We start from the raw sequence: 18298 nt of genomic DNA on the forward strand, positions 1-18298 counted from the left end.
ATCCAAGATTCGGGGGCTACATTACCATGACAGGGCAACCAGATAATAAGTGAAGGAGAGATTCATCTTTCTACAATAAAGCTGAATATATTACTGCGTGCACTAAAAGAAAAGTTTCCCTTTTTTTTCATAGGCCCCTTTCTCTTTTTAATCAAAGAAAAGGAGCAGCTTTCAGTGAAAACTCATTCACAGTGATCCCAGGAAATGGCTTTTGTAAAGATCTGAACCACAGAATAAGAAACATCAAAAGTGAGCTATTTCTATTTCCTAAATTTCTATTGGTAATTGCCTATGAAACATTGATAAAACTTCATCTCTGTTCTCTTAGGGAAATTCTTTGGCTTTCAAAAAAATCTTGCAGATGTGAATAATTCACTATGCAAAGGTAACCTACATAACAGAATTTGCAGTAAGAGGAGGATAACAAAAGAGCAAATGCTATTTCTTACCTCCCAGTTGATATCCATTTCATGTGGCAAATGACCTTCGATTTTGATATTTTCAGGGTTCTTGTCAGGGGCTATAGAGAAGAAAGAATATAGATTTTGTCGGCATTATTAGTGGAAGAAATCTCCAGTGAAATAGGCACACAAGAGAGCAGATTTTCAACAAGAGTGGAATCAATTATGTGGCAGGTCTGAGTGTTTTAAAGTTCACAGAGCAGCAGTGTTGGCAGTTCAAGTGGCCTGGAGGGCCTTATCAAAAAGTATAATAAACAATGAAAAGAGGAAACCTCAGACCTGCTGGGGGGGTTTTGTATCTCTCTGTGGGCTCGCTGGGAGGACCTCTTCCTACAGCATTGATTCCAAACACGCGCAAGCGATAGTCAACGTGTCCGTGGAGTTTGAGGACAGCTGAGTTGTGGTTCCCAGGTACACGGAGCAGCTCTTTCCAGTTTCCTGGCTCCCACTGGCTTTCCTCGTACTCGATAATAAACTCTGTTGACAGAAAGAAAGACAATCAGGGCCGTCCCTAACTGCAACAATTCTTGCCAGAGGATTGCTTATCTAACCACCAGCTGTGCGGAAAACTCCTCAAAGCCTGCTGTGGGCTTGTATATTCCTCAGGGAACCTAATCATAATTCGCGCTTGAATGAATCAATAATAGATTCAAATTGTACAAGAACGTATCTAGCAAATCTATTTACATGCAGAATGATACCCAAAAATGTGTATGACATATTAATACTGTGCACTGAAACAAGCATTTATTCATTATGTACTAAACTGACATCTGCACAGACAAATACTCCTTTTACCTGTGGTTGAGCTGTTGTGATCGTCCCCAGGGATCCATTTCAGTTTCACACTTCTGCTCTTGTGGTCAGACAGTACCAGGTCCTCTGGTGCATCAGGGACATCTGAAAACCATCCCAACAACATGGTTTTTAAAATCACAGATACATCAATGTCTACAGCAAAGCTCAAACAAATCATCCCAAGAGTGAGAGGATGTGAAATGGACTGCATGGCTGCACAGGCAGGAGCTATTTCTTTAAGACTTTAGGACATCAACGGTATTTCAAATTTTAAAAAAAGCCGGCTGTCAGACACAGTACAGCACTAATAAAGCCGTGGTCTGAATGCTCACGCTCAGCTTTGGCTTCTTGACATATTGATCCATGTGTGAATGTACCATACGTTAATGCACCAACAGCTTCCTCTGCTCCTTTGGTCTTTTGGAGCAGAAGTGTCGTTCACCTATTAGCTCACCTAACACCATGAGCAATGCTGAGGCCGTATCTTGGTCTACTGGAGTTCTTGCCACACACGTGTATACACCCTGGTCCCTGTGGCTTACATTGATAATCAGAAGAATCCCATCCTCCACAATGTATCTGTTGGCAGAAAGGTGGAGACAGAATATTGATGGACGAAACTGAAATCTAATATGACTTTTCCAGCTGGGATTAAGGCTGCAATGCTGTGAAAAATAAAGAAATAAAAAATCCACCTTGAATTCTCTGTGTAGTTGAGAGCTATCTCCATATCATCTTTTTCCCACAGGAGCTCAAAGTCATTGCTGAAGGACTTGTCGTACTCTGCCAGGCATGAGAGCTGGGCCCTGGTACCTATTAAGATCTGCTGGTCCTCTGGGGCCACAGCAATTCTAGTGGGATCTTCCATAGGCAGAGCTGTATTACTTACATTTCAGGGATTGTGAATCACTGCAAACACTTTTTTTGTCATTTAGAAATGTTTACCTTTCACGTAGAGCATGGCATCGATGGCAGACGTGCCCTCTGTGTTTTTGGCTAAACATGTGTACTGTCCCGTGTCACCTTTCTCCGTGCTGTAGATTTCCAACGACCCATTGTCATGAACTGTAAACCTTGGCCCTTCCACAGATTCAGAGGAGTCTTCAATGCTCCTGAACATTCAGAAAAAAAGAAAACACCTATTAAAGTCTCAGAGTTCTCTTAGGTCAAATCAATTATGAGCACAGCAGCAGTCTAAATGGATAAACAGTGCACCATGGCAGGAAAGAAGAAATAAAAGTTACTGAGTAGAACATTGTTGTTGAGTGACAAATGGGATTTAAAGAAACAGCAGCTTAAGACTAGAGAAAGAAAGGCACTGTATGCCTCAACCAGTTGAGATCTACTGCTCTCTGCTGGTCTATAAGGAAACAGTGTACACCTACCAAGTGATCGTGGAGGGAGGAGAGCTGAAGACCTTGCAGTGCATCATCACTCCCTTCCCCTCTACAGCGGAGTAATCCTCCCCTTCCTTGGTCAAAATCATAGGTGGCAGATCTGCAAAGACCAGCAGTCATGAGTCTGAGGTTGTTACAAAAGTAGAGGCAGCTAGAGTTAGTTAGAAAGTTCGAAAAATGAAGTTCCATTGGGGAGCTCCTAAGACATTTAGACCTTGAAAGTTTTAAAAGCAGATAAAATGAGAATGGATTGAGGGAAATAATCATAGGCTAAATGAGGTGACAACACTGTTGCCTTATGTGTTCGCTAATTGTGGGCCCCTTTGTATAAAAACTGATTCAGCTGTCTGGTTGTCAAAAATGTGTAAATGTGAAAATGAAATCAAAGCGGAAAACAATGGAATAATGAGTTAGCCGGGCATGCACACCTTATCAGTTGTAGCCAAAGCCTCCCATTAAAATGCTCTGTCTCTCCTAATTGTTTACAAAGGCAGCAGCAGGGACTTAGCATTCAGAGACTGTCCAGCTTTATTAACTCCTGTGTCACCAAGAACAAACTCCCCACGCTTGCGCAAAGTGACATTTTGTCTGTGTTTTTTTTTTTTTTTTTATCTGCACTTCTAAAGCAGCACATGTTTGTCTTATGGCACTGAAATCAGTATGGAATTGAGGCGGAACTTGTTAACATATAAATGGCAGGGAACAGGGCTTGTTGCTCCACGGGGAGAGCTGCTACTCTGAATGAGGGAGTAAAGCTTGTAGACAGCCCTCCTTCCCAAGGCCCCTCGCTGCTTTATGGGCATATGCCAGCATCAGCGGCGGCTCTCTGGCTTGACACATCAGTCAGCAGTCTCCCAGTGACTCACTGCAAAGTCTGATACCTAACTCGCACTGTGAAACAAACACTTTGTCCAACAACTTTTGGTTTGTATTTTCATGTACTTGATTAAAAAACTATGCTAAAGCTGAACTTGGCTTACACAGCTGTGTCATACTTACTCATAATCATGATGTTTGCATTGGCCAGAAGGTTCCCGTGTCTGTTGGAGGCCTCACACTGATAAACTGCACTGTCAGATGCCTTGGCATTATGTAAAACGATGGTGTCACCAAACACCCTCCTGTTGGATGCAGGGGCCTCTGTAATACAGTCAAGAAAAAAATCAGCGTTTAAAGCAACATTCATGCCACGTTAAATTTACATTAAACATAAGTAGTACAACATCAACAGGAAAGTTTACTTAAATCTTAAGTAAAAAATAAGATTTTCTAAATTCTTCCACCCTTAATGGTCCTGTCCTGCTATTGTTGGCTGAAAAAGTGACCAAGCACATCACCTCTATATACCTTCAGTCAATGATCATACTGCACTTTTGGCTGCTACTGCTTGACTGACCCTCCCTTCCCGTTCACAAATGTCTCATTGCTCTCCCACAAACTGATTTTTCTCCATCCTGAGGCCTGTTATGCAGTCAAATGTTGAATTAATAGTAATGCAAGTTCATAAGTACTTGTTCAATTAAAAGGCTGCTTTTGTAATTGGATTGACTCCAGATCCATTAGAAGAGAGTGCATACCATATTTTAGTTTCAAGGTTAATCCTCTGTTTGTTTAGAGGCTCTTTTGTACCGACTGCAGAAAAATGTCTAAATGAGACATACTGTCCTTTCCTTACTATGTTTAACGTAACATGACATGCACATTTTGGATTGGGAATACGTACAGTAAGCTCTGAAAGTAATAGTGATTTACAATTTGCATTAGTATAGTGGTATAGAAATATGCACTTGCAAGAAAAATTTGCAGAAACACCTACATTCGTACATATTTTTTATCTGTTGTTGTTTTTATTTAATCAAATGGTTGTGACTAGACCCCCAACAACAAAAAAAGAAAAAAATATTTATTTTTAGGAAAGTAGAGCACAGAATATTGGTGCAATCAAATTTGCACCAATCTTAAAATATTAAAATAAGTTAATGTCCAAAAAAAAGTTACGTGATTTTATATTTGGCTCTTTCTCTATAGGGAGAGTGCGACATCATCTTCAGTGTAAATTAGAATTAAAAATAATCTAAGAGAAACAGCTTTCTTTAGAAACTCATCAGTCTATACTTGTCTTGAGAGAGGAAGGTTGTTCTCTATAAGACATAAGCTTTTTTCTTTAAACTGCCTTCCTATAGTCTCCTGAGACATGCTGCAACTGTATCCAATCAGGACCAAAGATGCAGTGGAAGGCCGAAGTGCACATCTGCCCAAGAACACAAATAGTTACAAGGTCTTGGAAAACAGCCACCTTACACTTCCTAACTTGGCTTTATTGTTGAATTGAGAAACCGGTGTGCACAGACCCTGTGTGTAGGAGACTCAGGTCAGCAGGCCTCATGGGCAGAGTTCCCAAGAATAAATCTACTAAAATGGCAAATTGGGGGAAAAAAAAGCTTTCAGTGTGCCAAGATGTACAAACAGTGGACGTCAGATGACTAAAACAAAGTCTTGTGGACCAGTGAGTCAAGGTTTGAGGTGTTTGGATCCAAGTGAAAAACATGTGTCAGATACAGAGCTCAACAAAGGATGATAGATGCCTGCCTCAAACCATCAGGGAAGCATGGTGGTTGAAACACGAGGATCTGGGGATGCTTTGTCAATGGGAGAGTGAGCGATACGCATTATGTGGAAGGCATCCTCAGTCTTTATAGATACCCCTTCAAACTGAGGGGGCAATGGCTTGGCCAGCTCGATCACCAGATCTGAACCCCATCAAGCTGATGTGGGAAAACATGGACAAATTCTGTGCTCAAATATTCTTAAAATTAATTTTTGATACTGCTTTGTGTTCTGTGATCCATAAACAGCTATCAGATTTAATATAAACATCAAAAGATAACAAAGATACATAAGCGTTTAGATGTTTCCAGACTTTCTCTTGCTAGTGTGTATATGCAATTCACAATAAATAAAAAAAAAAGCATGTATTTGGCCCATCTTGGCCTCTACTTTCCAACTGGATGACTGAAACCCAGCAGAGCAATGTTTTCCGCCAGTGTGCAGTTAAAAGGTGTGAGACACCCTTCCAAAATAAGACGGAGGAGAAATCAGATTACTAATATGTTGCGTGTATTTGCAGATTTTTAGAAACCAGCTTTCTTAAGTGAGTGCAGAATTCATTCTGTGATTACCAGGCAAAGCTTTTTTACTGGGGTAACATGGTTACATAAGTGCATATAAACGCAGTCCGTGAGTGGCATTATGGTAAGACAGATTGGTTTGGTCTATTTCTTTTTCCCTTAGATACTGTACAATGTTTGTGTCTCAGTGGGTGGAATTCAATTTAAAGAACTCAAAGCTGTTGACAGCTCAGGATTATTCTCGCAGCATTTCACAAGTGCATTCCTTCAACATCCATTTAGTACTTGTGGCTTTGCTTGTTTTTCTACCCACTTTTTAACCAATCTTTGGCTCTGATGTTATGTCATGTAGTGTTCTAGAAGGGAAAGCAAAACAGCATTAACATTTAGCATTTAAGGGACTGACCTTGCAAAGGTACACCATTTACCCTCCATGCCACAGTTGGCTGAGGAGTCCCCCTGGCCGAGCACTTGATGTACACATCTGAGCCAATCATACTGAGCTGACTCTCAGGTTCAAACACCCACTCTGGAGGCTCTGGGAACACACACGGTCATCATGATATTATCAGACTGAAGGGTGTCAGTATAAGAAATGCACTATGTATTTACAGACAGAGGACCTAATCTCTTTAACTGTTGTGCAGCGTTTATGGCTGCTTCACTGTCTCATGGTTCTCAAAATTACAGTTACTGTGTTATAGGTTTCATCTACTCTACTACACATTAACAGATAAAATCCCCTGTTGAAACAACATGGCTAATTATATTGTTTTTGCTGTGAATTGAAGACTTTCTAGTTTTATATCAAAACATGGATTTCAGACGAAAAGGTCAAAATTTCAGCTTTTATGTTTTGGCATTTACACCTCAGTACATTTTTCGACATAAAAAACAGCACTTTTTGTATGGGACCCACGTCACCGCTTCCAAAAGTATTGGACATGTATTTCTTGTTACCCAAGGGTGACCTTTGAGACTCATTTTCAAACAATAAATAGCTTTAAATGACCACTTATAACTTTACATTTGATCTGTGTGAAGACCAAAGAGCTATGAATGGGGAGAAAGACATTTTGAATCTGAGAAAGAGTGTAAAACAACCTTAGGTGACGCACAAACAATGGGCATGAAGCCAATTTATAGCCAATGTCCTGAAAAAGAATATATTATACTTTACGCGGGACCGTTTTACGTAATAAATATAAAGTGCATTCTGTCCATATTACTTCTGTACCTTTGCTTAACAACATTACCAACAACAAACATCTTCCACCACTTATCTAGAGGAATCTAGCTTCCTCTAAAGGCTCTGTTGAAGGATAAGTCTGGTTCCAAATTGCATGTTACTCGAGCTACTAATACCATCCGTTAAATTATTTCAGATAGGAAATGTGAAAGCACCAATGTACCAAACATTGCACTTAGTTGTTACCTTCCACTGTTACTGTGAAGTAATGGACAGCTTCCCCCAGTGGGTTCTTTGCCTTGCACATGTACTTCCCACTGTCTTCCTGCTCAACTCTGGGCACAATCAGCTGTTTCCCATGATTCTCTAGTATTGCTTTAACAGGAAGTTGGTGACCAATCTTCACCCAATCAACCTGTGGAGTTGGACTTAGGGAAAAAAAGAGACAACGTAACATTTTTGACAAAAAATTCATATCAATTTGTAAAAAAGGCCCGCGATGTCTATTTCTACTGTTGCAACAAATCTCTGATCTTTAAAGCAAATAGCTTGAATGATTTATTTTGTTTAAGGGGAAATGTTTTTTAATGTGTAAATGTGTAAAAAACGATAAAATATGGTAAAAGATTTTACTCACAATCCTTCAGCAATGCACTCCAATTTTAAGTCCTCTCCTTTGACTAGCTGTGTCTCTGATTTAACACCAGAGGGAGTCAGAAGTGATGGTCTTCTCTCCAAGATTGCATTAGCTAGTTAAACACAGCAGAGAATTAATATTTTGATGGAAATCAAATGTGAAATGGCTTGTGACCATTATATGTTGTTTACACATTTATAATGATAGTTGTCTATGCATCACACTTACCATTTTCAGGATTCATGTCACTTTTTTCTGAAATGGAGGTGGATGAGACAAAAGCACGATGAACATGATGACAATGTGGATGCATTGTGACAAACATCACCAAGATCAAAACCACAACACAAAAAACTAAGACGATACAAGACAGTGTGACACTCCGGTGGTTTTTGAAGTGTTGCTATGAGCATGGATATCAATGAGCATGTTGGAAATGATCAGTGCTCTGAAAACAAATCAAAATTTGCATCATTGTGCTGGTTTTAGAGAAAAACTATGCTTGTGTGAAGACAAAGAAGCCTGGACGAGACCTACTTGTCTGGACGACAACAGACATGGCAGTTTTCTGAACGATGGTTCGTATTCTTGGGAAGGCAGCGAAGCAGCAGTAGTCCCGCCTGCTGTCCTTCTCCACCGCATGAGAGAAGTAAAGGTCTCCATTCAAGCCCATAGACACCCTATCATCCTGTTCGATATGCTGCAAGTCTGAGGACAGAAAGAGGATTGTTAACTTTGGTCATCTGTCTTAAAACCAGAATATTGGTCATCTAAGGGGAATTTTGACATTGACTGTATTTAAATACAATTTTGATGAACTTCGGATGGAAAAACATTATTTAATACACATTATTTCATTGCATTTATCTGACATCCATGGCTATTAGTGACTTGTCAAGCATTTCTTTATTTCTTATAAAGGTTAACCATCTTTATGGCTTGTGGCTGTTTGTAAAATAGCACTGTCTGCCTCTGGCCTTTTCACAAATCCAAATCCAGAGTTACATTGTAGCAGTTATATTGAAGATGTAATTGTCTTTCTAAACCTTTCACTCAAAGAACTAGGACATAATTTGTAATAACGTTTCCCAGTGATAGGAAAGATTAGACAAAAGCACGAACAACTTTTTGTAATTTTGTACCAGAATTCAGTTTCTCTTTTTTTATTAAATTAAAAATCTTGTTATGAGGCTGACCCATGGAGAAGAATCACTGGAAAATACTACATATGTGTGTGTCATCAGCAGTATAAATGTAAAAGGGTCATGGGGCAGTGTTGAGTCATTTATTCACATTCCCACAAAAGCCGTCCAAATGTACTACATGTACGAATGTTGAGATCACCAGTGGAAAAAATACACTTAAATAAAACAGTCTATCACAAGTAATAATTGTCTTGTATTTTGACATTAATTGTACATAGCCTACTGTTATTTGATAATAAGTATGATGTATCTACTTACTGATGGTCATCCAGTAGATCTGCAAAGGTGGTATTCCCTTAGGTGGGTCACATTTTAAAATAAAAGGCTGGCCTTCCTCTACCAGGACAGGATCAAGTGTTTCTTTAGGAAACTTGGGAACATCTAGAAAAATGTGCGGGTACAGGACATAAGAAATGAGCCACAAAATAAACTTTGCAACTTCTTTTGTACTCCAGTAGATGGCAGTAATGTCATTGTTTAATTCTGCGTGAGCTGTGCTCCCTGAGATCTGTATCATTCGGTAGATTAGATTTTGTGCCAATTTTTTTTTTTTCTATCTCTTGGCCTGCAGAAACAAAACAGACATCACTGTGACTATTGTGTCTCACTTGTCACTCTCGCTGTGCTGCTAAAGCTCAGCCAAATGCAGTTAAAGTCCCCCCCCCCAAAACACCACCACCCCGGAATGGATTTTCTTTTGAGAATTTATGTACTGTGATTCTGAACAAAATGAAAAATGTAGTAAAGGAAATGATGGAGAGGTTAGATCGGATTCCATGCTTTCTCCAATACACAGCTAGAGATGAGATGCTGCAAGGGGTGGAGTGCTTGGGAGCCCCAATGACTTTCTGCCATGTCCAATACAATAGAAAGCTCACAAAGGAGAGGTGCAGTCATTACACAGGACTGTTGGCCTGAATCACTTTGAAAGCACTGTAACAGAGCCCCCTGCGCGCACACAATGTGCACACCCTCAGATGTATGTTACTCACGGGGCACAATGAACTCAATCTCCTTCGATAAGGCAGTCCCCTGCTTGTTTGAGGCGTAACAGCGATAGGTTCCCTGGTACTCCGTAAGGTTCCCATTATTGGGTATCACAAAGGTCCCAGAATTCTCTTCTTTCATCAGCCGGGGGTCTAGAGAGGGGTCGAATTCCTGGCCATTCTTTGTCCATCTAAATCTGCATAAAGAAAGCCAGTGTGGAAATGTCAAGTCCTTCAGTTGAGGCTGAAACATGCACATTTTTCCAAGCTGGTGTGGAAAAGCAGAGCACCCACATACAGTAGAGCATGTCAATGGCCAACTGTAGTATGTCACTGGTGTCTATTTGGCTGGTAACAAGTGCTCTATCATCTCCTCCTTCCATTTGAAGGGATGCAAAGCATAGTACTCACTCTGGCTCGGGATTCCCTTTGGCTTCACACGTCACAGAAAAACTCTCATCAAAGGGAAAGGCGATGAGAGAGCTTGGTGACTGAGCTGTGATGGTGGGCAGCTGCTCAACTGGGCAACAAACAAACAAAAAAACAAACAAGCATGAAAATGTAAGACATACAAAACAGGTCTTAATACAGAACTCAGGAGAATCTCATATTTAACATGACCTTACTAGAGTGGCCCCCAACCCTTATGACCTTTTTAGAACAAATTGATTTGTTCTAAAAAGGTCATAATTGTGATCCCTGACTGTTGGTTATGCCATGAAATAAATGTTAGCGTGTCAAATGAAAACTACATTTTACATTTTATTTTTTAAGAAGCGTGGAATAGGGTTTATCACTTCAAAAGAAAAGAATTAAAAAGTTAATTAAAAAAAAGGTGTATCACAAGAATCTTTTCTTATTTAATAGAGCCTTAGGGGAGACGCCCTTGGCTGTTAAAAAAATGCAAAGGGTCAATTTCAGTGGGGTCAGATTTCACACACATATTAAATGTTAGTAGAACAGTAGGGGCAAGTTTTGATAAACAGAGTGAATTAGTTAGTAGTAGTAGTTAGTTAGCAGGGGCAACTAGCGTAAATTGGCAGCAAGGTTGTTAACGGGCTAGTTTGTGGCAGCTGCTAAGTGATTTACATCCTTTTTCTCGATGTACTTTATTCATAGTAATGTGTAAAAAATAACTCTCTACACAAAAGAAATCTTGGTATAGACAGAAAAAAGAAATAAAGAAAAATAAATGAAGTGACAATGCAAAGGGGCTGTTAGAAAACTTTAGACATGTGAGATGCACACACAGAGCAGACCTTCATTAGGACTAAGATTATGTACAATTAATAGTATTATTAAATAAATAAAAAATACTAGAAACATGCACACATACATAACACATATTTTCGTTTTCCTGTGTTCAATATCGATAAATATAAATAAACAATAATAAATAAATGTTTGCAGAGCACAAATAGCCCACATAATCAATTAAGCACATGCAAATACAATCCATAAGTACAGTATCTGATACATGACCCAATATGAATCCAACACGGCCCCATTTCATGTCCCCCAACTAGAGATACTGGTTTGGGGGGGGGGGGGGGGGGTTGAGCCCCATGCTGATGATGATTGTCTATTTTTATATTCTTTTATTTTGAATTCTATTCCAAATCAAGCTTCTTTATTAAACATTTACAGTAACTTAATTCAAAACATTAAAAGCATGACTTTTTTGTCATTTTGATAGATTGTTGTTTTGCTGGCATAAAACACCTCATTTGGTTTTGGTGCTGTTATGATGACATATACAATGTAGGACATGTATTGAGGATGAAAACACACCACAATTAAACACATAATAATGAGACAAAGCAACAGAATATGCTATGAAGCTAAAAAAAAAATGATCATGGAGTCATAAATGATGACACATAAGACACAAATTTAACACACTATGGCAGTAAGTAAAGCTGCTGCTGTGCTTAACAGGGAGGCAAGAGATTAACATACTAATACCAGCTACAGTATGGCAGAGTCAACTTACTGTTAACATGACCTAAAACTACAGAGTCCATAGCAGCAGGGGAAAAGAAACAACAGGAAAAACAGTTAGCAGTTTATGAAAAATCCTTTCTTCCTGTCACATGATAAGTACTATCTATACCCAAACCCTTTGAAACACACACATTGGTAGTGCAAACCAGAAAAGTGAATTCAAACAATACTCTGACATCACTGAGCCCAAAAGTACCCTTTCCTTCTCAGAAAACCTGTCTGAACCATTTTTTTAGTTTTGTTTTTTAATAAAGCCCTTAAGAGGTATTCCTGAATAATTTATAGTGAAAGGTTTCCAAGGAAACTAGGATACACGTGGATCTGACACACACACAAAATGAAAATTGAATTCAAATGAGATAATGGCTGTAAATATATTCCATTCACAAAATACTTGATGATTGTAACAGTTTTCTGTGGTACGAACACTTTTTTGTTTCTGTTAAGCTAAACCATGGGCAAGTTTGTAAGTTTACAAGTAGAGTGTATCTCCAGATGAGCATAAAAATTTGCAACATACTTTATACATTTTATATATTTGTTTGTATACTACTGTGTTTGTATACTATGTCACATGTCGCTGATTTATACTTATTTATTTAAGTTGTTACACTCTGAAACATCACAGAAACGTTTTTGGAAAAGCAATTCTTTAAATTAAATTAATTTTATGCTAATTAGGGGCGACTGTGGCGTAGGAAGGTAGAACGGTTGTCCACCAATCTCACAGTTGTTGGTTCAATCCCCCGCTCCTCCAGTCACATGTCAAAGTGTCCTTGAGCAAGACACTGAACCCCAACTTAGTTGCTCCCAGTGAGCGTTGGGTGAATAAGAAGCAGTGTAAAGCGCTTTGAGTGCCAATGGGTAGAAAAGCGCTATATAAGTGCAGAACATTTACATTTACCATAATTAAGTATAATGTTTATTATGTTAATAAGAAATTCAATTTATTTAACTTAAAATATTTTATAGCCTTATTACCTCTCTTGTCTTGGCTACTTGATAAGTCATAACTTATCAACTAATTTTCCTTATTTTCACATGTAACTGCCGTGGATCCTTATGATCATAACATTAACATCTACACTCAGCGGCCACTTATTTTAGGTACGTTTAATGCAAATATCTAATCAGCCAATCACATAGCAGCAACAGCACCTCAATGCATTTAAGCATGTAGACATGGTCGAGATGATCTGCTTGCAGTTCAAACTAAGCATCACCATGAGAAAGAAAGTTGATTTATGTGACTTTGGCTGTTGTTCTACTTGTTAGCTAGTTCAGCTAGCTAATATTTTGTTTACCAGCTCATTTAATTTGAACCACAAACCTTCAGTATTTTACAATGTGCAAGCAGTGACTAAAAGTGTCAGTTTATGGACCAATTATCTTGTTTCAAGAGCATTTTTTTTTTCAATTTAACCCTAACCCCCTTACTATAATCTTTGTAATGCTTCATCTCCAAACACTCCCCTCACACTCAAAATGCCTCCATTAACATTCAGATTTACTCTGCTCCCACTCCAACTTTAGAGCTCTGATTTACTCCGCTCCCACACAGCTTTCAGATTTTCTGCGCTCTGCCTCAAATCCTCCACCTCACTCTCGGTTTATGCTGCAAACTTCTATTCTGCTTTTGGATCTTGGTGCTCGTACTTGGATTTCTGGGCTGATGATAATGAATTCACCAACCAATAGTATTCATGCTGCCTTGACCAATCACATGACAGAGGGCATGCAAGCAGGAAGATAAATCCGTTGTGCAATGTTAGCATGTAATGTAGCATTGCACTGCCTATCGACTTCCTTATATTAACTTGAGTTTAAGCAGGGGCTTTTGGAGTATGACGAAAGGGTTTTGAGAGAAAGCGTTACACAATCTAAACATAAAATCATCAAATCAGGCTCTCAAATTGAAAAAAATATGCTCTTGATATCAGATCATTCCATTCCCATTCTGTTTCAGTGTTTTGGTTTAGTCTTTCGTTATCACGGCTTGTTTGGTCCAGGTTTTGTGTTTGGTTATTTCTTTGTCCTCGTCTTGTTAGTCTGCATTTTACGTTTAGTATTTTCGTTAGTTAGTTCCCCTTTGCTTCCCCGACGCGGTTAAAATTTAGGTAACCTTTTACGTGTGTTTTCCTGCCGTCCTCGTGGAGTGATTTTTAGTGATTTTTTGTAATAAAAACTCTCATTCATTATGAAACCTAGCCAGGCCGTCTCCTCTTTTGGGTCCTAATATAAATGTAAATATACGTTATAAAAGTTCGATATTGTCTTTTCAGAAACCCTCTTTATCCGAATGAAAAGTAGAAGGAAAAAATGTCATAATGAGTAGATATTTGATAAAACGTCCCCAGAAATAACTATGGAAATATTTCAAGTGAACTGCCCCTTCTTTAATATCGATATAAACATAAACATGCATTTCTTGTGCTATGCTGCAGTACAAGTCAGGACTCACCTTCCAATGGGATGTCAATGGCAGTAGATGATTGAAAGGCACAAATACAGGTGATCAAGCACAGCACAGCCACAAGACCCAAACTCCTTTGCTTCCTCATGGTTTGACTGTAAATCTCAAGAAATGAGCACTTTTCTCTTTGTCCTCAATTCCTGTCTGTGGCACGCTGCAGATGCTGTACCTGTGAGGGCAACACAAACAGAGAAGGCCCTATGAATTCACCCACGCACTGCCGGAGGGAAAAGGAAAACCCCAAATAAAACAACTCCCCCGTGACTGGGAGCCCGACTGCTCTCTGCTAAGCCAGGCATAACCAGGGACACCACACGTTTTCATTTGCATTAACAGGGACTCCGTTCTGCACCAGTTGAAATTTTGCTGTGACAAAGAAACCTTCACACTGAAACTTCATATCAAGCCCTTCCCCTGGGACTTTTGCTTTGTTTTATACTAGCAGTAGAAGAAAGTGTAGCAAGAAAGTGTATTTTTCCATGTCACAATGTATATAAATAAATAAACCTGGAGATTTATTAATGCACGCCCGCCGTTCGACATTACAGAAGGGAAAAAAAACAGTTTATTTCCCCAAAACATTAGAATAAATTTGACTGCAATCAAAATCACTATCAAAGTTAAAATACTATTGAGGTGATTTAATCTCACTGCTGTTTTGATCAGTGCCTGCATGGTTCTGATAACAATGACTCAAAGGGATTAACAATGCAGCTACATATTTATCTATGATTGCAGCAAATATTGCTGCCTGAGGCACAAATACCATACATACTTAACAGTCAGACAGAGTGAGCTGTCAGCAGTAACACAGCCAGGCTGCAGAGTACAGAGCACTGGATCATTTTCCAGCTAACAGACCAGACTCTGGGCCATAATGACAACATGATCAGTCCAGAGTGCAGAACTAAAGGAGAGAAGAGGATGCAAAAGTGACATAGTGCATGGGAATTTTGGTGTCTGCAGAGGTGCTATGAAAGCCCTCAGCCTATTAGTGTTTCTTTTGTTGTTTCTAACCCGGCTCAGTAACTCATGCAGGAGCAAATAGCTGAACAGCTAATGTACCCCACAGAAAAGAGAAATAATAGCAAACATTAGAGTTGTAGAAGAAAGTGAAATCTTAAGGCTGTTGGTCTAGAGGGAGTTTTACTGGTGCTCATGTAAAACAGAAAAAATGTTTTACATGCAAAGACCGTCACAGAGATAAATTTGCTAATTGCAATTACTGTACTAGTGGTGTGTCAAAGAAGGCACAAGTATGTCATTAAGGAGCAGTAACCAAGATATAAGCTGCACAGTAAGTGTGTCTAACCAGCTGTGCAATGTGTAGAAAAGAGTTGCTGTTCACAGTGGTGTTTGCTCTTTTCTAATACTGTTTCTGCTTTAATAAACTCAACGAGAGACAGTGAGGTTAAACTGCTGTTGAAGAGATGTAATTGAATAATTGACTGGAGAACAATAGACTTTTTTATTCACTCTGTGCAAGTCCTTTCTCGGATGAAGGTGAACTCTGAACTTCTCAACCATCCCTCGTGGTAATGATATTAACTCCATCTGCGTTCAATACTGGCCCTTCTTCAATCAACCTGTGACCCCTTTTCCACCCATCTACAGTGTCACCAACAAGGTACAAGATTCTAGTGTGCTATACAAGTACATCCCCCCCACTCAATCATAATTCAGGCTTATTGACTTTGTTTTCAACTGTAGATTGTTGCTTGAGAGTTATAAATCATGTAAAGAAGTGCCTTAGGCTTCCCTTTGTCTTTCCCTGACATAGTGATTTATGTTGCTAAGCATCGATTCAAAGCAAAAGGTAAAGGCTTTGTGTTGATTGGTTTGTGTTTTGTAGGTATGATTGGCCTGGTAAAGAGGAGAGGATAAAGATGTGTGTCTTTGACCCCCCCCCCCCCCCCCCCCGACACACAAACAATCCCCACAGGACAATGTGTTGTCTTTGTCCTATTGTGCTAGCCAAAATACTTTACCAGCCTAGCACCACCTTAGATGGATTACACTTTGTTCAAACTGTGCTTGATCATTTGCCTTCTGATTTAATTTGTTCTCCCCTCGTTAAACATTTATGAGAACTAAGTCGGCCATCTGGCTGAGGGAGGTCCGCTCAGAGCTTATCTGCTGTGAGCAATAATGTCTACATTGAACTCAGAAGGTATGGTGCCTATTGGAGCTATATGATGCACATGAGAGGAGCCCCCTCAAGTTTGCCTGATTTACAGACTACTGACTGTTCCTAATCCCCGCCCTTCTCTGCAGCAAGCATGCCAGCCTGAGATTGATGGAGCTGGCAGGAGGTTAAAAGCTGCTCGCTGAGTGAAGGCCAATATGAACCCTAACCTTACTTAGCCAAGGCTCAGAGGGGACAGAAGCTTTGACGTGGAGGGGGTATCGAGAGGGAAATGAAGCAAAGTGAGCCTAGTGAAATCTGCACCTGTACTTTCAAACTGTCCTCTCTCGCTGTGTAAAAGATAAAGAGCACTCTGTCACAAACCTTTTGCTTATACATCAAATGGAATAATTTTTCAAACAAAGTTTCTCTTAAGGCACCTACAGACTGTGCAATGTTAGCAATCTGACAATTCAAGTTCACTTAAGGCCACACAGTGTAACATAAATGCAAGAACCTTGGGTAAGAAATCAACTTTGATGTATGCGGACTGTATAATGACAGCCACTGCATCAAAGACTACGACAAAGATTTTTATAAAAGAATCATCATATATATAAGAAACATCATATTATACTTCATGCATTTTTGTGACTGCTGATAATTGTTCTTTTTCTACCATAGCCACTCAGTGTACACAAAATAAAATGTTGTGATGAATCCAATGTCTTCACAGCCAGAACTAGTGCTAAGTATCATGCTATGTTCCTATTGGTTACTTAGATGTAAGTTGGAGCAAAATTCACTAGATGAGGTCATGGAGATGCTACTGAAGTATCTCTGAAGTTTAAAAGTCATATGATGTATGTACCCAAATTAGAACCACATTGACAGAAGTGCTCTTTGCCAGCAGGCAAAGCAGGCAACTGTTTGGGGCCCCAGGCCTGTAGGGGACCCCAAGGGCCAACAAAAGTTAAACTATGTACAGCACTGTAAGTTTGCACTGTGACAGCATTAGTTGCAGATGTGGAGGGCCCTGACGTGGAGGGCCCTGACGTGGAGGGCCCTGACGTGGAGGGCCCTGACCCCGACTGTCACTCCATAAGTAACACATGATTCAGTGTAAACAAACAGTAATATAACGATTAACTACATCCTGCTAGTGTAGCTGTAAATGTGGTAAAGAGTTAACATTGCTAACTAAGGGTTAGCTCAGTTGGTAAAGGCAGTCATCCACGGAACACAGCGTCAGTGGGTCGATCCCCAGTGCCGGCTATATGTCAAAGTGTCCCCCAACAGCACTTTCCCATCCCCAGCTGTGCAGTGCCGGTCCAAGCCCAGTAGTAATTGGGGAGGGGTGTGTCAGGAAGCATCCGGCATAAAAACTGCCAAATCAACATGTGGACAATGATCCGCTGTGGCGACTCACGGGATAAACCGAAAGGACAAAAGCAAAAACAGCAAGTTCACTCAAATAACAAAAAATATCTTAAATAATGTTGTCAATTCATTATGTACACCTACACGGTACTGGTTTTGCCATGAATTTTGCATTTACAGAATTATAATTTCTTATATTGAAAGTGGAAACTGTCATAAAGGTAATAAATTTACTATGTGTTTATTATTTAGGTCCTAGTTGGTGGTGGACTCATACTGGAATGCACTATATTAGGGGATGGTTCTAATCCCTTCTCATTATTTCTAAATAGAATGCCACTAATGTATATTGTATATATAACTCCACCACCCACGATGGGCACAATAATAAACACCAATATAACTGATGGATTAATAAGCAATCAGAATAATAACTGTTAGTTGCTCAACTAACCAGCAATATGTATACTGCCATGCATGAGGAAAACGAATTATGAGGCTGCAATTGATGATGA

The 18298-nt window shown here is 39.5% G+C and overlaps 1 protein-coding gene across 24 annotated transcripts in view; it reads right to left on the reverse strand.

The window, feature by feature from the left end:
• chl1b (cell adhesion molecule L1-like b) overlaps window positions 1-18298 on the reverse strand; it is a 66459-nt gene that overhangs the window by 17803 nt on the left and 30358 nt on the right. For 20 of the 24 annotated variants that reach the window (XR_010914442.1, XM_067504793.1, XM_067504788.1 and 17 more), the window contains 18 exons: window positions 14267-14447; window positions 11795-11812; window positions 10213-10321; window positions 9808-9998; window positions 9074-9196; window positions 8148-8318; window positions 7839-7865; window positions 7611-7722; window positions 7220-7401; window positions 6191-6322; window positions 3656-3796; window positions 2645-2756; window positions 2205-2371; window positions 1955-2120; window positions 1714-1838; window positions 1260-1361; window positions 741-938; window positions 450-520 (listed from right to left, as the gene is read on the reverse strand). Coding sequence is in view for 23 of the 24 variants with exons in the window: in XM_067504793.1 (XP_067360894.1) it covers window positions 450-520; window positions 741-938; window positions 1260-1361; window positions 1714-1838; window positions 1955-2120; window positions 2205-2371; window positions 2645-2756; window positions 3656-3796; window positions 6191-6322; window positions 7220-7401; window positions 7611-7722; window positions 7839-7865; window positions 8148-8318; window positions 9074-9196; window positions 9808-9998; window positions 10213-10321; window positions 11795-11812; window positions 14267-14366 (2247 nt within the window). In the remaining variant the exon portion in view is untranslated. The remainder of the gene's footprint in view (window positions 1-449; window positions 521-740; window positions 939-1259; window positions 1362-1713; window positions 1839-1954; window positions 2121-2204; window positions 2372-2644; window positions 2757-3655; window positions 3797-6190; window positions 6323-7219; window positions 7402-7610; window positions 7723-7838; window positions 7866-8147; window positions 8319-9073; window positions 9197-9807; window positions 9999-10212; window positions 10322-11794; window positions 11813-14266; window positions 14448-18298) is intronic. The other 4 variants (XM_067504795.1, XM_067504779.1, XM_067504778.1 and 1 more) reach the window with 3 other exon arrangements.

This window comes from Channa argus, chromosome 5, assembly GCF_033026475.1.
Source record: "Channa argus isolate prfri chromosome 5, Channa argus male v1.0, whole genome shotgun sequence".
NCBI classification, from domain to species: domain Eukaryota; kingdom Metazoa; phylum Chordata; class Actinopteri; order Anabantiformes; family Channidae; genus Channa; species Channa argus.